General features: G+C 33.8%; 1 protein-coding gene across 2 annotated transcripts; it reads left to right on the top strand.

The window, feature by feature from the left end:
• Nucleotides 1–6475: 6475 nt before the first annotated feature.
• Nucleotides 6476–12119, top strand: LOC110624084 (protein trichome birefringence-like 12). 2 transcript variants are annotated; one of them, XR_006352400.1, is made up of 4 exons: nucleotides 6476–7097; nucleotides 7546–7680; nucleotides 10865–11209; nucleotides 11415–11553. XR_006352400.1 is itself a non-coding variant. In XM_021769160.2 (4 exons), exons 1-4 carry the CDS (start codon nucleotides 6577–6579, stop codon nucleotides 11694–11696), a joined length of 1188 nt encoding a protein of 395 aa, XP_021624852.2. In that variant the 5' UTR covers nucleotides 6477–6576; the 3' UTR covers nucleotides 11697–12119. The 2 variants fall into 2 exon arrangements, 1 of the variants encoding a protein (XP_021624852.2); XM_021769160.2 differs by having other exon boundaries at nucleotides 6477–7097; nucleotides 10865–11114; nucleotides 11415–12119.
• Nucleotides 12120–21799: the final 9680 nt, after the last annotated feature.

Raw genomic sequence — 21799 nt, 5'->3', positions numbered from 1 at the left:
TCCTTAGATGTTTAAAATGTTTTTCTATTGTCTGGCTAAAGACCAATACATCATCTATATAAACTATACAGAATTTTGAATAAGAATTAAATATATCATTCATAATTCTCTGAAATTCTGAAGGAGTATTCTTTAATCCAAAATGCATCACATTCCATTCATATTGTCCAAAAGGGACTGTGAATGCCGTTTTATACCTATCGTTGGGGTGAATCTGAATCTGCCAGTATCTTGATTTCATATCAAATTTACTAAAAATATTTGCATTAAATAACCTATTTAAAAGATCTTTTTTATTAGGAAGTGGGTACCTAATCCATTTTAATGCTGTATTTAATTGTTTATAGTTTATAACTAACCTTGGTGTTTCTCTTTCTATTTCTGCACTTTTATTAACATAAAAAACTGCACATGACCAGGGACTTCTTGATTTACTTATTAATTTTTTATCTTCTAATTCTTTTATTTCTTTTTTATAATGTTCCATTAATTCTGGTGCCATCTGGATAAGTCTAGCCTTAGTTGAAATAGTTTTTTAATCAAAACCTTCTTCATAAGGCAAGTCTACTATATGTTATTTCCTATTCCATAAAGCATTAGGGTGATATGCACATAATTCCTTTTCTATATGCTCTTTTCAATTCTTTATTTTCTCTTTTATATTTTCTTTTTCTAGCTGAGTTTTAATCCTTTTAAAATGTATACTATTATTTAAATCCTTTAAATCTTCTGATTTAGATTTTATTATGGAATTTATTTTCATTGTCCTAATGGAATGTGCCTTGATCAGATTTAAATTTTTTCTCTTAGGCTTTTCTATGAAGTCCATTTTAATCCTTTTACCATTTGTTTTAACTTCTATACAACCTCTTTTACCAAATAGGGTGTTATTAGATTTATAAATGGGGTTCCTAGTATTACTGTGTGATTTATCTGTTGTGATAATAAAAATACAGTTTTTATTTATAAATCCTGGTTTATAATTAATGCTTCTGTCTTTCCTAAGATATTTAGACTAGTTTTATTTGCTGTTTTCAATTTTTCTTTAGTCTCCTGCTAAAACCTTTTAGGTACTAAGCTTGACTTTATACAATTTAGGTCTGCTCCTGTATCAAATAGTGCTATAGTATTTATTTTAAAGTCTTCTGATAATTTAATTGTTAATTTTATCAAATATTTTCTAGAAGTTATTTCCTGTAGTAATAATATAAAATTATTATCTATCTCTTTACTCTCTAACTGATTTATTTTATCATCTTCTTTCTCATCCTCATTCTCCTCATTAGTCGAAGATGATTCAGAAATTAATTGTTCTTCTAAAAATTTTATTTTCTTCGAATCCTTCTAAAGTTGATTCCTTAATTCTTTTACTTCACTTTTTATTATCCTGATTTCCTTTTGTAAATCTTCTATAGAGGCTGTTTCCTTTGGTTTTTTATTTTTGCTTAATATCTTAGTTAAATCATAAGTCTGTTTTTCTATTTTAGGAATGGTATTTTTAACTTCTTCCAATTCATCGAAACTTTTAATTAATTTTTTAAGAAAATTTTTTTAGTAGTACTATCCTCTATACTATTTACTAGTTCCAATAATGAACACTGTTCATTAGTTAAAACATTTATTGAATTTTTTGACAAGCTAGTTCCTAACTCATCAATCTGGTTCTCACTTTCTAAAAAATCTGACTCTGTAGTTTCTGAGTCTATATATAACTCCTGAATTTTATTTATTATTTCTTCATCTAAATCTAACTCATTTAATTTTTTATTAAACTTACAAAACTTAGATGTGTGACCTTTCTTATTACAATTATAGCATATTAAATCTTTAAACGACTTTTTATTCTGAGTTTTATTTACTGGTGCTTTCCTTCTATATTTTTTATAGGGTTTATAATTTTTCTTTTTATAGTATTCTTCTTTACTAGGCCTTGCTATATATCTCTTCTTATGATACTGATCTTTTTTATAATATTTTCTAGGTTTAGATTTAGAACACTAACCATTACAGATTTTATCCTGACTTATCCCATAATCAAATTGTTTACAAAAAGATCCTAACTCCTTCCTTGTTTTATGCATTTCATATTTTAAAGTTCTCTGTAATTTTAAATCATGACATATCTGTAATCCTTCCTTCTGAATTATACTTACTATCTATCCATATGTTAATTTACTATAAGGTATCGGATTTCCATATTGGTTCTTTATATGATTTCTTACTTTTTCTCCTAAGAAATAAGGAAGTCCTGCTAAGAATTTTTCTTTCCAAAAGTCTTGATTTGAGTCTTCTCTTAACATTAATCTTGTTAAAAATGTTGTTTTATAATACTGAAAATCACTTAATTTTTTACATTTTAAATTACTTAGTAACTCAGCATTTTTATCTTTTAGGAGGGATGGGTCCCCTATAAAATGCAATGAAATTGTTAAAATTAATGTGGATACTGCATCCTGGATAGCTTCTCCTAATTCATTATATATAGGTTCTCCCTCACTATCTACTTGTACTGAATTTAAGATTTCTAACTGCTGCATATCAGTCAAATGGTAATCCCACCATCCTTTTAATTGTCCTGTAAATCCTGCTACTAATATTTCAGTTATTGCCTTATCTGAAGCAAAAGACTGGGTTTTATAGGCATTAGTTGCCATAGTCATCTGTTGTAATAAACTTAGAATATTATATTCAGATAATTCATCTATATTCCACTCATAGACTGTCGATGCATTATATTTAAACTGAGAAGTACTGATTGGTTTATCTAGTAGTCCTAAGTCTGGTGCTCTACTTACTATTTCCCTGTGTGATATAGGATTTATTTCAAATTGCTTTATGTCTTCTGACTCTGGCTGACTTAAACTATTGTCACTATTTAAGTCTGACTCTTCTTCTTCTATAACGTTTATATTCCTAGACTGGGGTGTCTCTGGAGCTACATTTTTGGTAGACTCTGAAGACTCGACCTTACTTAACTGATCTTTCAAACTTTGTACAAATTCATTTTTATTACTCTTTAATTCTTTTTGACTTGAGCTAGATATCTGATATGGTTTAAATATGTGTGGCTTTATCTCTTTTTTCTCTCCTATCTCTACATCCTTTTCTTTTAATATTCTTTCTATCTTTTTCAACTGAGTACCTATACATATTAGGCTTGCATTACTAAAATTATTTTGTTCTATGACCTCTTTATCTGTGTTATTCTCTCTAGCTACCTTATATGGTGCACAAATTACTTCACTATCTCCATGCTTTATTTTACTAATCGTTTTAGGTGGAAAGTCACTCTGAATTACCTTATCATTTACAATCCATTCTGGCCTTTTATCTCTTTCCATTATCGGATTTATATCTTTTTAGTTAACTTAAACCATTCGAAAAATCCTATTTCTTCCTCATTATGACTATTATAATTAAGATATTCTTCCTTTAAGTCTTCAAACTTATATCTTTTAACTATTTTATTTAGTTTACTTAGATTTTTTGTCTTTGTTATTTCTTTTAGAAATTTCTTTTCAATTTTTTCTTTACTAATAACATTCAATTCCCTATTTATATTATTTATATTTTCTGTAATAGCTGATGCTGATGGTGATGATGGGGAGGAAGGAGCTATCTCAGCCTGCTGATTTAGATAATTCTCTACCGGATTATATACTGCTTGGGGAACTGAAGAACTATAATCTACTCCTTTCATTTTAAGCTGTCTATATGGGATATCTGATGTAGAAAACCTGGGTTTTACTATAGTCTGGATTACCGGTTTAGGTTCATTTCCTTTATATATAACATATATAACCGAGGGTAGGTTTGAGACTCTACCTATATCTTCTGTTACTTCTGAAGATGAAGATCCTGTATACCTAGTACTTGCACTTCTATTAAATTTTAATGACACTTTACCATCCTCGAACTACTCAATTTTACTTAGATTTGTATTTGGTTTTACCTTTTCTGGTTCCGGTGGAGGTAATACTCCTTCTAAGATCCATTCATTTGGCAAAGTTATGTCTTTCCATTGAATTGTTTTAGGAATTACCGTATTAGTTTTAGTTAAATCTGTCTGTAAAAATCTTGTCTCTCCTAACTTAGGCTGTAACTTATATTTAGTTCTAAAGGCTGAATTCATAGCTTTATAATGTATTTTATATATTAATGCTATCAGGATGGAACCTTGTTTCATCCTATAATTATAAGTTTTTACTTCTATATATATATATATATATATATATATATATATATATATATTAAATCTGTTACTAAATTTAGTAACGAATAGAAATCCATTACTAATTTGATAAAATAAAAAATAAAAAATATATTAAATCTATATTTCGTTATTAAATTTATTGTTAATTTTTAAAAAATATTTAAAAAATTTTATTAAATTATTAATTTATTTCATCATATTTTACATTAAATAATAATTTAATTATGGTAAACTATTAATTTCTTCATTGTATTTTACATTAAATATTAGCTTTAATATTTTAAATTTTATGAGAAAATTATTATAAAATTACAAGAGAAAAGGTTAAAAAAAATGAAAAAATGTGAGAGAATGGAAAAAAATGAAATACAAAAGAGAAAATAAGAAAAGAAAGAAAATAGAAGAAAATAATGATCAAAATGTAGAGAAAACAAGGAAAAAGGGGAAAATTAAAGAAAATGAGAAAAAAGAAAGAAAGAAGAGAAAAAAGAAAAGAAAATGAGAGAAAGATGAAGAAGAAATGAAGAAAATTAAAGAGAAAATGAAGATATAGAAAAGAATGAAAGAAAAAAGTTAGAGTATATATATGAGAGAAAAGAAAGCAAATGAATGAATAATGAAAGAAAAAAGAAGAGAAAATGATAGAAAGTGGAAGAAAATGAAAGAAAATGGAAGAAAATGGAAGAAAAAAATATGAGAGAAAATGAAGAAAATAAAACAAAAATCAAGGGATAAAAGAAAGATTAATAATGAAAGAAAATTGAAGAGAAAAGAAGAGAAAATGGAAGGAAATGAAAAAAAATGGAGTCAATAATTAAGAGAAGAAAATAAAATAAGGGAAAAATGAAGAAATAAGGAGAGACGAGGAGAAAGAAAATGAATGAAACGAGGGGAGATAAAATTAGTGAGTGTATAAATACGCGATTTAGTAACAGATTGAATCTGTTACTAAATTTAAAAAAAAATGTGGGTAAATTAAATAAAAAGACGGTATTATTCTTTAAATTTTAGTAACGTATTTCTTAATCCGTTACTAATTTTTAGATTAGTAACGGATTTAGTAATAGATTTTTTCTATTACTAAATTAGAAATAAAAGAAGCAGGGATTTTAAAATAAAAGTACGATATTTTATTGTATAAAATTTAGTTCTGTTACTAATTTTTGAATTAGTAACGAATTTAATAACGGATTATATTCATTATTAACTTAAAAAGAAAATATGATATTTAAAAAAAAAGTCGATTTTTTATTAAAAAATAGTAACGGATTAAATTCATTATTAATTATGTAATAAATTACATTCTATTATTAAATATGTTATTATTTTATTTATTTAATTTATTTATTTACTAATCGATTTAGTAATAATTTTAGTAATGAATTGAAATCCGTCGCTAATTTTTAGTTAATTTAGTAATGGTATAATGAATTTCAGAATCAATTATTAAATTTGTATATAATTTTATTAAATAATAAATTTATTAATTTATTACTAAATAATAAAAATTAGTAACGAAATATAAAATCTGTTATTAATTCGTTATAAATTTACAAACATATTTAAATATGTTACTAATATTCATTACTATTTTGATAGATTTTTATAGTGTCTTATTTTAAAAAAAAATTATAAATATAAATTAAAAAAAAACTCAAAACTCCCAATCGAATAAAGAGAATTTATAGAAAAAACTATAAATGTAAACTAATAAAAAAACTCAAAACCCATTTAAAAAAAAAAAAAAAACTCAAAACCACCAATAGAACAAAGAGAAAGATCTATCGATGGAGTCAAAATCATAAAAAAAAAAAAAAATTATAAAAAAATTACCTTCCTTGCCTAGTGGGGAGAAAAAGCTAATCAAAATATAATCTTAGCCAATCCAAAAAAAAGAAAGACCTAAATTAAAATAACAAAAGGAGTGAAAAATCTCTCATTCAGTTTCCATTAAATAAATTTTTATAAAATTATGTATAATTTAATTTCACTTTGAAAATTAATATTTTATAAATTAAAAAAAATTAATTCTTCCAATTCTTATAAAAAATTTTATTTCAGGGCTATGCAATGATTGATATGAATATGTATCCAATTCTTAATCTTATACTCTAGATTTATATTTTATTACTATTATTATTATTATTTAAATAATACATGAAGTAACAATTCCATAGAAATTAATTCTCAAAAATAAACCTAAAATCGTTAAAATAAAAAAAAAAAAAAAAAAAAAAGAAAAAGCAAAAAGAAGAGAAAACGGAAACTCCCGTTTCCATTTTCCACTTAAAAAATTGAAAAGAACCAAAGTCTTAACTCTAAGCTCTCCGTCTCTCCTCTGCAATTCAGATGGTGGATCCGCCATGCCTTCGAAGCTTCCTACCACTATCCCTTGCCTCGTCTTCATTTCCGTCCTCCTCCTTTACCTCTACTCCACTTCGCTCTTCCCTTACTCCTCCACATCCGTCACCATTCCTTCTCTTTCCACACCTTGCAATCTCTTCGAAGGCCACTGGGTCTTAGACCCTCAAGCTCCTAAACCCTTTTACGATGAGTCCTGCCCATTTCATAGGAACGCCTGGAACTGCCTTAGAAACAAGAGAGACAACATGGGTCTCATCAATTCCTGGAAATGGGTGCCCCAAAAATGCAATTTGCCACGGATTAATCCGGAGAGATTCCTAGAGATAATGAGAAATAGGAACATTGGATTTGTTGGCGATTCTTTAAATGAGAATTTTTTGGTTTCGTTTTTGTGTATTCTTAGAGTAGCTGATGCTGATGCGAAGAGGTGGAAAAGGAAAGGGGCTTGGAGAGGTGCTTATTTCCCTAAATTCAATGTCACCGTGGCATATCACCGGGCTGTTTTGCTCGCCAAATATCAGTGAGTACTATTTATTATTAGTTTGCTGTCTTTATTTCTCTCGTTTGGGGATTGGGCTTTGTTTAGTATTTTTAAATTTAGTTGGTATAGTTGGTACTATTGTGGATTTTGTTGTCAGTAGAATTTAGTTCTTGAACTTGTATCTCGTCAGTATGTGCCAATAATTCCCATATTGGCAGGAAAAATGCACAAACTTGTTGATGATATAAATCTTCTTGTTGATATAAATCTTCTCCTTAAAAATAGCGAGTTCTATTATTATCAAAATAGGCTTACTTAATACTTGTCAAGTAGGATTGTTTAGTTCTGGTGCATTTCTTGGTTCTGAATGTATTTGTTGGAATCTTATGTCTCCCTTGTAAGGGAGTACATTGTCATCTCTCTCTCTTTCTGTCTCTTTTAATTTTGAAAATGATAACCTCACTTGCTCATTACTGATCAAATAAAGGTGGCAGCCAAAACAGTCTGTACTTGCAAATGATGGACTGAAGGGAACTTATCGCGTAGATGTTGACATACCTGCAGATGAATGGGCCACCATCAATGATTTTTATGATGTTCTCATATTTAATACTGGACACTGGTAATTTCCTATCTGTTTTGCAAATATAGGGAGATATTGTTCAATGATCTGATGCTCTCGCTATTAATGCCTTGGATTTTGTCTGCTTTGATAATTCACTATAGCTTGATTCATGACATGTTTGAGCACATTTGAGTTTGACTAGAACTGTCTATAGTCTTATATTCTTATGCAAAACTCATAGTAAGGAGTCTTCCACTTGTATTGCAATGTTCTTGTCCCAGTCAATCACTATTATATTGTATTGCTGTTTCTCAAGTCCCAGCATCCTCTTTCTTCTTTGGATATTAACCCTCTCATGTATGCTGTAGCTGTAATGGGTGGTTGAGCTTGACACAAATCCATTTATTCTAACTCTAACAAGCGAAGAAAAACACACTGAGGATTTCACACAAGTTGTTTACAAGAATCAATGTTTCACCGTGTGTAGCCATGTGGTTTTAACTTATCTTTACCGCGGAGACTCGTCTAATTCCCAGCAATGAAACTCAGCTTATTTACTGATATGTGTTTTCTTATGAAATTTATGAGATAATCTCTTATTTCCTGATTTATTCTACTTTACGTTAAGGAGAAAAACTGACAGAAAGTTATCTTGAGAAGAAGAAGAGAATTACAGAAAGAAGAGATAGAATTAAGAAAAAGAGTTAGACAGAGAATTAAGAGAGAAGATAGATGATTTCATTGATAATACTCCTGGATAGTCTCTAAAGAACTTTTACAGACCTATATACTCAATTTCCTCCAATTCCATAACTGCCTACCACTTGCACTTAATAACTTTTCCCTCCAAAAGCAACTAACTACCAATACAACCTTTAGGATTCTTCTAAACTCTTCCCCTTAAATTCTTGTACGTATTTCTCCTATATGTAAAAATACACTCCCCAATGTTGGAATTCTGAGAATTGACCCTGAATGAAGGTTCTAGCATTCCAAATTGCATTTTGCAGCTGGTAGAATCCACTGAATGAGATCATGAACCATTGGTTGACTTTTCTTGTTCAGTAGAAAATATAAACTCTTACTGTCTATAGTTAACTTTCTTCCTTTTCTTCACCAGATTTCGCATGTTTGTTCCTTCAAGATCACAATACCATTCTTAGCTAGTTAGCTTTATTATTTTCCTTTTCCAAATTTCCCATTTATTCTGCTTCAAACCCACCATACCATTTGATGTCAATGACAAAATAGCAGCAGCCAAGAATTGATGACTCTTCTCAACTGCAAAAATTCATGAAGCCCCATGTAATTCTAGCTTTTTTCTTCCATTATTGCAATCAAGGATCTTGCCATCTATAATTGAAGTGCTCAATAAGTCCAACATCATCTTGAATTGGAATGATAAAATCAGATTTATCCATAGGCTCCAGGAATTGTCCGGATCCTTTTCCTTGTGCAAGATACAATTCCACTGCATCTTCATTAGCACAAGCTGCAAAATTTCCATGTTCTTTGCATATTCTATAACACCCTCTGGAATTTATGGATTCAGCCCTGAATTCTCTTCCTCAGTCCCGAGTGAAGCATGAAAAGCAGACATTTTTGGGTTACGATTCACATGTGGTCCTCTGCTATGTCCATATTATCAATGGGCACTTGCTCCCTCATCTGTGGGTTGAAATAGCATCTACTATAACATTTTCCACTTTCCATTTTCACTTGTTTTAGTTCACCCAAATTTTCCAATCTCTGATCTCATTTTTCCAGCAGTTCATGTTGTCTTTGAAACTGAAAGCCTCTAAAGGTTCAGAAGGGCTTAGTAATTTATCTTGTTGCCAAGGATGTAGTTCCATGATCTGAGTTAGAAAGCTAGGATATGGTTTATGACAGAAAACAAAAAACAGAAAGATTTAATTCCGAGATAATTGAGGAAGAAAATAGTGAAAGAAAACCAGCTGATAAAAGGGTCTAGCATTGTTACTTAAATCTGGAACTTCAAGCACTTAAAGAACAAGGATTTAATATTATCTGGATTTTCAAGAACTTCAAGAAGCAGTGACCTGAACAATAAACAGAGAAATGGAACCTCTAACAATGACTTAAGAATGAAACTAGTTGAGGAAGAAAGAAAGATAAAAGAGAGAAAAGAAGTAGAGTAAAGAGAGAAATAGGGGAAAGGGGAAAGAAATATCAGGAAAGAAGAAATGAAGGGAACAAAGGAAAGAAATCTCAAGGAAGAAAAGAATAGATGGAAACCTAAATCTGAACATGAGTGCAACCTCAAAGAATCACTTTGCAACTCCTGTGAACTTGGAATTTGGAAACAAGCTCTAATGCAGCAAGGCCCCTCTCAGAAACCGCATCAAATAGATTTGGGAGCAAAGCTTCCCTGGTACACTGCTTTGATACCAAATGTTAAGGAAGAAACCCTAATAGGAAGTTATTTTGAGAAGAAGAAGAATTAGAGAAAGAAGTTTTAGAATTGAGAGGAGTCAGAAAGAGATATGAAGAGAGAAGATGGAAGATTTCATTGATAATATTCTTGGATAGTCTCTACAGAAGCTCTACAGCCCTTATATGCTCAATTTCCCTCTAATCCCGTAATTGCCTACCACTTGCTTAACCAATTAACAACTTTTCCCTCTGAAAGCGGCTAACTACCAGTACAACCTTGAGGACTCTTCTAGACTCTTCCCCTTACATTCCCTATGTCTTTCTCCTATATGTAACACTTTCACATATGCATTTACCTACTGTTGCATTAACAAAATGCTCATATAGTCATGGTCTTAGCTCCGAGTATTTGTCAGCTGGTAGTGTATTTTTCAAATTATGAGCTCAGCATGAAGTAGGAAAATATCAGAAGATGTATTTTGTTAATATTCTAGTATGACTGGTAAGTGAAACATTAGATCATATGCATGCAGAATGATCTAGTTACAATGCGGAGATGCAGAGGTCTATTGAATGTTGACACACACACACTATGGTCTATTGGACTAGTATAAGGCCAGAAGCATCATAACTGGTAGTTGAGGAAATGAATACCGATAAAAGGGGGACATTTGTCTGAAAATCTGAAATGATCTACCATTTATGAGCTAAGAATTAGATGAAGATTAATTATTTTCACTTTGCTTGATGCTTGTATTTGGAGATCTGCTATTCTACTTTTTCTTGCCTGTTATGCATTTGAAGTTTCTAAATGCATCCTTATATCATCTTATTTCATCTGGAACAGGTGGGGCTATGACAAATTCCCAAAAGAGACACCTGTGGTTTTTTATCTTGCTGGCCAACCGATACTTCCTCCACTTGGGTTGTTTGATGGACTTAAAGTTGTTCTTGAGAATATGGTCTCATATATACAGAGTGAAATTCCTGGCAAGACACTCAAGTTTTGGCGGCTGCAATCACCACGGCATTTTTATGGTGGTGAGTGGAACCAAAATGGAAGTTGTTTGTTCAATGAGCCCCTCAAGGAATATGAGGTATGAACAAGTTGATGATGGCAGTTCACCCTTTATGCATTACCAATTATAATGACTAATGACAAGTTGACAATCAATTTTGCATTCTATTCCATGTGAGAGTTAAGCCTTAGATTTCAGTTCTTTCAAAATATTGACTTGTACTGAAATGTTATACTAGAGTTTCAAATTTTGAAGAAAAATCTTTGTGAAGCAAAATTTGACCTTCAAAACCATTACGCATTATAGTGTATCAGTATTTTTATTCTTGCCTTTATTTATAACTTCTTATTGATATTTCATACTTATATACCTGGACAGCTTGATTTATGGTTTGATCCCAGCAAAAATGGTGTGAACAAAGAAGCAAGAAAAATTAATCATGCAATTGAACAGATATTGCAAGGCACAGATATTCACTTGCTGGATCTAACTCATTTGAGCGAGTATAGAGCTGATGCACACCCTGCAATTTGGTTAGGGAAGAAGGATGCTGTAGCAATCTGGGGACAGGATTGCATGCATTGGTGCCTGCCTGGTGTTCCTGACACATGGGTTGATATCTTGTCCGAGCTCATCCGCCAAGGTGTTATGAGGAACTGATAAAGAGAGAAGGCCATGTTAAAAAGCTGTTTTGCGGATTTCTGTACACTACACGGTAAAATGCAATGGAGTTCATGGACCAATTTTATGGAATCTGAAGCTGGTGTTTTTGGACAGACTCTCTGGAGATATAACTTCCAGTAGATTCAGATTGAATATTCTTCCTTAACATCCTCTTTACATTAACGTTTTGAAGGGAAATAAATTTGTTCACAGATGAGTGAGATTTTGAAGCAGGCAAAAATAGGGGAATAGGAAATTCTTTCAGGTGGTGAAATTGGTGATTGGAAGGTTAACTGAATGACTACATTTTTCTTCCACTTGATATTGGTCCTGTACGTTTGAGATATATCTTTTCTGTACACAAATTATTTATTTCAATTTGTATTTCACTCGTAAAATGTATTTTTAATTTAGAAATAAGTTAGTTTGAGAGACCTGAAAGCAATATAGTAAGTGAATTCTACCATTACCACAGTTGAAGAATATAAATGAACTGGGGTAATTCCTCAATCTATGGAAATGGAACTACTTTGAGAGAGTAGCCAAAAACGTAGAATGACAATGTATATCACTCTTGTTCTTCCATGTGTTATGGACCAGATTCAAACTCAAGTCCTGGAACTTTGGAAGACTAGAACCAGCATTAAATTACTATCATTATTCCTTAATTTGCCTGGATTTATGTCTTCCAGCTGGTCTCAATTGCAAGCGCCAAGATGCTCTTTTTGTATGGATAATTTATAATATAATTATTGTGATTTAATAAAATTTACAGTTTAAATTTTATTAATTTTCCATTTCAGAAAAAAAAAATTATTATTTTAATAAAAAATTATTTAATTTATAATATTTTATTCTGTTAACAAAATAGACTTTCTAATATAATTCATTACCATACTATAATAATTTAATTATTTAAATTTTATTTTTTATAATAATTTAATTTTTATAGTTTAATATTTACAATAATTTAATCTCTTAAATTTAAATTAATTTTTTTAATTAACAGTTGATTAAAAATCAATTTAATAATTATTTTATTAATAAAATAAAAATTTAACAATTAAATTATTTACTATTAAAAAAAATAAATATTAAGTTGTAGATTTCTAAATTTTAAAGACTATATATATTGTAGTTTATTATTTATTTCCTAAATCATAGCATAATTAAAGAGTTAAATTTTTTAAATTAAACATTTATATTTCTGAATTTTAAATCCTGTCCAAAAGTAATTTTATTAAAATTATTAATAAAATATAAAATGACCATAATATCTCCAATTAAATTGAAAAATCACTAAAGAAACATAACACCTTACACTCTCTCATAGGTTATTCAATATCTCTCAAATATTTTTTTTATCAATAAAGAATTTTTATTGCCAAAAAACTAGAAATCACTTTACATCAAGATAAAACAGTATACCAACAGCACATATCACAAGCCAACCTAACACCCTTCACTATAGACCCCTTTTAACCCATATACATGTCTACAATATCCACAGCTACTCAACCATCAGTGCACCCACCCAGCAAGGCAAAAGCCATTTCCTGCATTCTTCCACAGGAATTAGATACCCATGTAGCAGCAATATTACCACTCAACAGTCCAACTTATTTCAAAAAATTTGATAAAAAAGGGCACCACATCAGCAGTACCAATTCATCCACAATAAAACTTTCATTCCACAGTCCCTATCCTTTTGCAACAAGACAGCAGTATGCATAGTTAATTCTGCAATAACCTCCCTCAAACTTCTTCAAATTCTGCACCAAGAGACAGTTATAGCTGCATCAACAATAGCCTACCTCCTCATCTCCCAATCTATATCTCTCAAACATTTTATCAAACAGCACATATCCATAAGCCTTTTTTTACCTTACAAACAAAATAAGCAATAGAAACAATTTTTCAAATTATGCAAATAACATGCTTATCATACAATTTCAATCCCATAAACCCATTATTATAAATTATCTCAATCCCATTCAAAATTGAAATAAAATAATATTTCAACAAATGAATAAATCTCAACTTCAATATAAGAGAATGTCATTTTAACAAGCAGCAATGTATTTCAATATATCTATGAATTTTCTAAGCATAAGGAGAATTACTGGAGGTTCATTGGAATTTTCTTTTTAGCTAAAATCCCTTTTCTTGGCCTCAATTTCCATAGCCTCGAATCCCCTTCTTCCTTTTTGTGCTTTTTTTTCTCCTCCTCTTTTTCTTCTTCAGCGCTAGCTTCGTTGTTTTCCAAAACTGTAACTTGCTCATGTGACTTTTCAGTGATTTCCGTTTCCAAGACCGTTGTTTATTTAACTAGTTTTTCTGTCGATAAATGTTTTGATTTTGGTACAAGGGGAGAGCAAGATTTAAAGGAGAAGTGATGGATGCAAGCAGACTGAGATTTGTAATTCTTGATAAATTTTGGTCTTAGAGTTTAGAGTTAAGAGTGATAGGATAAATATTGTATTTTAAATATAGTTAATTTACCCTAAATAAACCTATGTTAATATGTTTAATGATATAGCTTCATTAGAGCTTTTATGTTATAAGAGTCCTCTTGACTTGATAGTCGTTTTTCTGCTTTCTTCGTTTCTACTTCTATCTAAATCATTTTGTGCTTTTCTCTGTGTTAACCATGAACACCAGCACAATTACTCCATCCGTTTCTTCTCCTGTGGTTCAATCTTTCATAATTACCTCATCCGCTTCTTCTATTCTAAACGTTTTCAATCAAATTACTGTCAAGCTCAACTCTGTGAATTATATTGTTTGAAAAATACAAATATTGTGGCTTCTGTGTGGGTATAATCTTTAGAGACACATCAACAAAACCTATACTTCACCTCCTGTCTTGTTGTCGAACTCGTATGAACCGAATGCAGATCATATAATTTGGTTCCGTGAGGATCAAATTGTTCTCAGTTGGTTAGTTTCCTCTCTTTCCAAATGTGTCATGAATAATGTAGTTAGAGTTTGACACCGTTGGGTGTTTGCATCAAGCTTGAATCGACTTATGCTGCTGGTTCAGCCACCCAAATTCGACATCTTAAGAGTGTTGTGCATCACCTTGAATAGAATGATGAGACTGTTGAGGTGTATAGGGCACGAGCAAAGATTCTTTCAAATTAATTACAATCTCTTCAAAGCCCTATTTCTGAAGATGACTTGGTTGGGGCGATACTTGATGGTTTAAGTTTAGATTATCAGCCGTTTGTGAAGTCAATTGAGGCAAGATTACAACATGTATCGTTTTATGATCTGCTCGGACTACTTCTATTAGAGGAGAAGCAACTGACGAAACTTCAAACAAGCAAAGTCTCTCTGTCATCTACTGTTTTGATGATCTCTCGTGATCAATCGTGCAACTCTCCCTCCTTTCACAATCATAGAGGAGGTCATCAAGGAGGAAGGTATTTGCGTGGAGGGAGATCGTATCAGTCTCAAGCTGTAAATAATTATAATACTGGACAATTTGTTAGCTATGTGACCTGTTATAATTGCAATAGAACTGAACATATCTCCAGACAGTGCCCTAGTCAACGACGAAATCCAACCAATTCATAAGCTCACCATATAAACTCTCGCTATGATAATTCTTTCCAACCTTGGATAGTGGACACAGGCGCTACGCACCATCTTACTGGATCTCTCAATAATCTCTCTCTTGAGTCTAAGTATCATGGTCCGGATGAAGTCATGGTTAGCAATAGTAAAACAATTTCCATCTCTCATACTTGTAGCTCTATTCTTCTATTTGGTTCAAAATTTCGATCAAATAATATTATGTTTTCTAAGCATTCTCCTTATAATTTATTGTCCGTTCGAAATTTTTCTTGTGATAATCAGGTTTCACTTGAATTTTTCCTTGACTATTTTCTTGTTAAAGATATCCACACGAGGAAAGTTCTTATCATAGAGGTCCAGTTGATCGCTGTAACGACCCGGAAATCCGGACCGCTACCGGCGCTAGGATCCAGATCGGCTTAAGGCCGCCGGGACCCGTAGCAAGCCTAACATACATCCTGTATAGCTGGTATAATCCCATACATGATCAAACATAAGCATAAACTTTAAAGCATAAAACTGTAAACTTCTTCTTTAACCCGTTTGACCTGTGTATGCACTATGACTGAACTCATAGAACCCCTAGGGTCAGCATACCCCTTTGTCAAACTCGGTCCATCACATGAAACACATAAAATAAAACTCATGTACAAAGGGATTAACCAACTCGGGCCAAGCACAATACTATAACTCTGATCATATAACATAATATCATTATACAATACAACTCTAGTTACATCAATACATAACCTTACATTACATCATGTCCACAACTATTCTATTACATAATCATGACCATGGACGTAACCTGCTGATCTCCTGACTATCTCTATCTACTCTGCACCTGCAAGACTGGGGTTAGGGGAGAGGGGTGAGCTAGAAAGCCCAGTGAGCAGAAACTAAAAATATTTGCTTTAATTCCTCCATTTTTAGGTATCTTATTATTCATTTTATTATTATTATAGTTCCTCCATTTTTAGGTATATTATTAGGTAACTTCTTCTTATTCATGTTTTCATGAAATGCAACACATCACAAACATATCACATCAAGGATGAATTTGTCACCTATAGCCCTCTACATACTGTAGTACGTCCAACTATACCAGGGGCGATGAGGCCACACCTAGTATTCGCTTACATATCTCATAACAAGTCCAACTACACCAGGGGCGATTAGGCCTCACCTAGTGTCCGCTTACATAACATAGTACCAAGAGCGACTTGGTCTTTCTGTCTCATATCATACCATGGCATATCATATCATATTATCTCATCTCATACTGAGGGCTAAGGATCATCCAACATCCATCCACATCAACAACATATTATGCAATGCATCATATTCGTGAGTTCTAATGCAAAGCAACCTAATACATATATCATGGCATTTATGATGCATGGATCATGCTCTAAAAACATTTAATTTCTTAGCTTAAAACATTAGGTTTAGTTCCACTCACCTGAGACTAGCTCTGCACCGATTCTGAAATGGTTGACACTGCTAAACACCTTGGTTCCTCGGGTCCGATCCTACACAGGTGGACTCCAGTGAGGGACCAAACGTACATAAACATAACTCTACTATACTTCCCAAAAACCCCCTAAAACATCCTGAAAACATCACGTAAAACATGCAAGAAAAGTCTGGACAGGGCACTTTCGGCGGCACCTTCGGCGGCCGAAAGTCCAGACAGATCCGAAAGTCAGGCAGGTTCGGCGGCACCTTCGGCGGCCGAAACTCCCAGACAGAGACGAAACTCATGCATGTTCGGCGGCACCTTCGGCGGCCGAAAGTCTCGGACAGAGCCGAAACTCCAACTTTCGGGGGCAGGCTTCGGCAGCCTAAAGCTGCCTCCCAAGCTGGTTCGGCGGCCGAAAGTCCCTTCGGCTGCCGAACCTGGTTTCGGCCAAAGGGCAGAAACTTGGTTCTTCTTGCCCATTCCAACCCCCTACACAACCAATCATGCAAAGACCTATTCTACAACATGCATACTCAAGCATACAAGCTCCTAAGGGTCTCAAACTAACTTAAACCCCAACTACAACACACAAACAAGGCACATTGCTCAAGAACATGCACATTGAACCCATAAACATAACAAAAACTTCAACAAGCCTACTCATGCATTTCTACCCATAAATCTACTTAAAACTTTCTTAAAACATGCAAGAGAGGTTGGATCTAAGCTTACCTCTTGAAGATCGAGAGGAAAAGCGATCCTAGCTTGGAGGTAGGGAGAAATCCGCTCTTTGGTCTCCAAGCTTCCAATCTTACTCTAACTTCAAAACTCTTCAAAAACAAGATGTAACTCGTTAAAATCTGAAAGATTTGAGGGAAAACACTTAAAATGACCAAAGGAGGGCTAGAGCTCACCGTCGGCCGAAATGGGAGAGGAAACCTCGCCTGTTTCGGTCACGGGGCCTTTTATAGGGCTGGTTCTGCCACCTTTCGGCGGCCTAACGTGCCCCCACATCTCATGCATGTTCGGCGGCCGAACATGAGGTTCGGCTGCCGAACCTTAAGTCTTTCAAACAAGGCTTTTGGGGGCCAAAGGCGCTCCCAAAACCTATCCATGTTCGGCGGCCGAACTTAACTTTCGGCGGCCGAACCTGGTAAAGCCTCCTTAGGCCTTTTTCATTCAAAACTCATTTTCCTTTTTACTTAAAACATAAAATACCTTAAAAACATTTCATAAAACATGGTTTTCCCCTTCTAGAGGCTTCCGACATCCGAGATTTCACCGGACGGTAGGAATTTCCGATACCGGAGTCTAGCCGGGTATTACAATCGCGGTCTCTATGAACTGTCTGGTGGTGCTGCATTTTCTGCTTCCGTGCATCATATTTCTTTTTACTCATAGCATTTGCAGCTTAGGCATGCTCATGATCGTACTGTGTTGTCTACCTTGCGTCACAATAATATTGTTTTTTATTTCAATAAGAAATCATTATATTCATATTGTGCTGTGAGCAAGTCGCATAGACTTTCTTTTGCTTTGTCTTTATTTCGAGCCACTGCTTTCTTTAGAACTTATTTGTTTCGATGTTTGCGGACCTTCTCCAGTATCTTCTCTTAATGACAACCATTATTATGTTTTATTTTATGAAAATTATAGCAAATATACATAGTTATATTGTCTAAAACATAAGTCTAATGTTTATTCTACCTTTGTTTGATTTCGTGCTCTTGTTGAGAATATGTTTTCCATTAAAATTAAAATATTTTAGTGTGATTGGGGGGGGGGGAGAGAGAATTTCGGTCTCTGTCGAACTATTTGTCTGACAATAGAATTTCTTTACGAGTCTCCTGTTCGTATACTCCATAACAAAATGATTGTGCGGAGAGAAAATATTGTCATGTTGTTGAAACTGGACTTGCTATGATAAGTAGTGCATTGGTTCCTTGTCATATTGGAATTTTACTTTTGAGTTTATTGTCTATTTGATGAATCATTTTTTTACACCATTGCTGGCTAATCTATCTCCCTTTGAAAAATTGTTCTTTCGAAAGCCTGACTTACATGAGCTTCGAGTTTTAGGTTGCCCGTGTTATCCTTTCCTACGTCTATATACTAATCATAAACTTGTAAATCGTTCTGCACCTTGCTTTTTTTTTTGATATAACTCCATACACAAGGGCTATAAGTGTTATAATGTTAATACTAGAAAGCTATTTATTTCTCGCTATATGATATTTGATGAGACTCACTTTCCATTTAAATCTTCTCAGGTGCCACTGCCGATTGTTCACTATCCTTTCAATACAAGCCAAGGTATTTTGGGACCTCCACCTCTTCACTTAATCTCAAAACCGCCTCCAGTTATCAGAACTACTATTGAACCTTTTTCAACTACTAATTTAGCTCCTTCTATATCTCCAGCATCCACTTCCACCGAGCCTGCTGTATCTCCATCACTAATAGATGTAGCTCCCATTCAGCCTGCTTTATCTAAACCCGTTATTCCTCTCCTTACTTTACCTACACCCCCTATTCCGAACTCCACCCATACCCATCCCATGTTGACTAGGTCACAAACTGGACACTCCAACTGAAGGTTCTTGCTGCAATTGCTCCTCCTTTGCAACTTGTTTCAGTAACCGACGCTAAGAAGTATCATGAGTGGCGTGAAGCATAAATAAGTGAACTCCATTCACTACCGAAACTGGGGATTTGGGAACTTGGTCTACCTCTGTAAGGGGCGAATGTGGTTGAAAGTAAATAGGTATTTCGAGTTAAAGAAAATTCAGATGGTTAAGATCCACTTGTCATAAAAGGGTTCCACCAAAGGCATGGAGTAGATTTTGGAGAAATGCTTTCTCCTGTTGTGAAACCGACGACGATCTGCATAATCTTAAGCATTGCAGTTTCTCATAATTGGGATGTTCAGAAGTATGATGCTGCGAATGCATTTATGCATGGTAAGCTAAACGAGACAGTTTATATGACGCGGCTATAAACTACTGTTGAACCTTTTTCAACTACTAATTTAGCTCCTTCTACGTCTCCAACATCCACTTCCACTCAATCATTTTCTTGATGATTCTAAACTGTATTATGTATGTAAGTTGCATCACTCTCTTTATGGGCTAAAATAAGCGCCAAGAGAATGGCATAATTGTTTGAAAGATTTGCTCCTTTCGTTTGGTTTCGCTCAATCCAAGTTAGATCACTCACTGTTCATTTTTTGATCAAATGGACATACTATGTATTGTTTAACCTATGTAGATGATCTTATCTTGACAGGCAAGAGTTTTAAATTAATTCAGCAGGTGGAACGACATTTGAAGAAATCATTTTTGCTAAAAAACTTGGAAAAGTTTCAGTACTTCCTTAGAATTCAAGGATACTAGTGGAAAGGTACTTTACTGCTCACACAAACCAAGTATATTTTAGACTTGCTGAAACGTGTCAACATGCATGCGTCCAAGCCGATTTCAACTCCAGTTGCTTTATAGAAATCTAGTATCAGTAAATTCAGTAAATTTACTGATGTTACATTATATCGTAGCACTATCGGTAGTCTTCAGTACCTCTCCTTATAAGACCTGAAATTTCTTATTCAATCAACAAGTTAGCACAATATATGAAAGAACCAATTGAAGACCACTAGTTAGAGGTGAAGCGAGTTCTTCGTTACTTGCAAGGGACTTCTACTTATGGACTGATACTCAAATCGACCAACCCATCTAATATCTCTGTAACAACCCGAAAATCGGACCGCTACCGGCGCTAGGATCCAGATCGGCTTAAGGCCGCCAGGACCCGTAGCAAGCCAAACATTCATCCTGTGAACCTGCAAGTCTGGGGGTTAAGGGAGAGGGGTGAGCTATAAAGCCCAGTGAGCAGAATAAATAAACATTCAATACTATACTTTTACATTACAACATATTCATGTCCACATCTAGCTATTACATAACACATGACTCTACTCCTGCTGACCTCCTGGTCTACCCTGTACCTGCAAACCTGGGGGTTAAGGGAGAGGGGTGAGCTATAAAGCCCAGTGAGCAGAATAATTAAACATTCAATCAAGCATTTTCCTATTCTACAACATGCATACTCAAACATACAAGCTCCTAGGGGTTTCAAACTATCCTAAACCCCAACTACAACACATCAAACATGCATAACCAACATACATTGCTCATAAACACACATTTAACCATAAACTCAACATAAACCTACACATGTATTTCTACCCCGTAAATATTCATAAAATTTACTTAAAACATGAAATGAACTATGGATCTACTCTTACCTCTTGAAGAACGAGAGGAGAGGCGATCCAACTCGGAGATGGGGAGAAATCCGCTCTTTCTCTGCTGGACCTACTTGACATTGCCCTAGGCAATGCAGGAGGACGGGCATCAGTGCCCTCGTCCTGGGGTGGTACTCCAATCAATCGTGCAGATCGATGAGTTCCTCTCATCCTGTTTTCTGAAAAACAGCACACATAACATAAACATTAGCATCAAATGGTTCATGTGCAAACACATGAACCCGCATCACATACATCACATACATAGCATATCATTAATGCACATGCATATAATCATGGCATTTCACATCATCATTCAAGACAGGACTCTACATCCTATCCTAGTGGACATGATTTTCCTATTGTGCTTGACCTTCTAGAACATCTATAAGCCCGACACTCTAGGTCTGACCATATGAACCTAGGGCTCTGATACCAATCTGTAACTACCCGAAAATCGGACCGCTACCGGCGCTAGGATCCAGATCGGCTTAAGGCCGCCGGGACCCGTAGCAAGCCAAACATTCATCCTGTGTTGATGCAAGTGTCTATGCATGATTTGAGAGAGTTGGATGCTTGATTGAATGTGTTAGGAGGCTTTTATGCATGGAGAGGCTGAGTTTCTGCCCTTTGGGAAGAACTCAGGTTCGGCAGCCGAAGGTTCTTTCGGCCGCCGAACCTGCCTGTGGTAGCATGTATCGGCTGCCGAACCCTGTCTCCGAAAATGGACTTTCGTCTCTGGAGGGCACTTTCGGCCGC

This window comes from Manihot esculenta, chromosome 10 (genome assembly GCF_001659605.2).
Source record: "Manihot esculenta cultivar AM560-2 chromosome 10, M.esculenta_v8, whole genome shotgun sequence".
NCBI lineage: Eukaryota > Viridiplantae > Streptophyta > Magnoliopsida > Malpighiales > Euphorbiaceae > Manihot > Manihot esculenta.
This window is presented reverse-complemented; position numbering and strand designations above follow the sequence as displayed.

Coding starts and splice junctions, on each gene's coding strand:
- LOC110624084 (XM_021769160.2), top strand. CDS start 6,577: ATGCCTTCGAAGCTTCCTACCACTATCCCTTGCCTCGTCTTCATTTCC. Junction 7,098..7,545: donor GTTTTGCTCGCCAAATATCA/GTGAGTACTATT, acceptor GATCAAATAAAG/GTGGCAGCCAAAACAGTCTG. Junction 11,115..11,414: donor AGCCCCTCAAGGAATATGAG/GTATGAACAAGT, acceptor ATACCTGGACAG/CTTGATTTATGGTTTGATCC.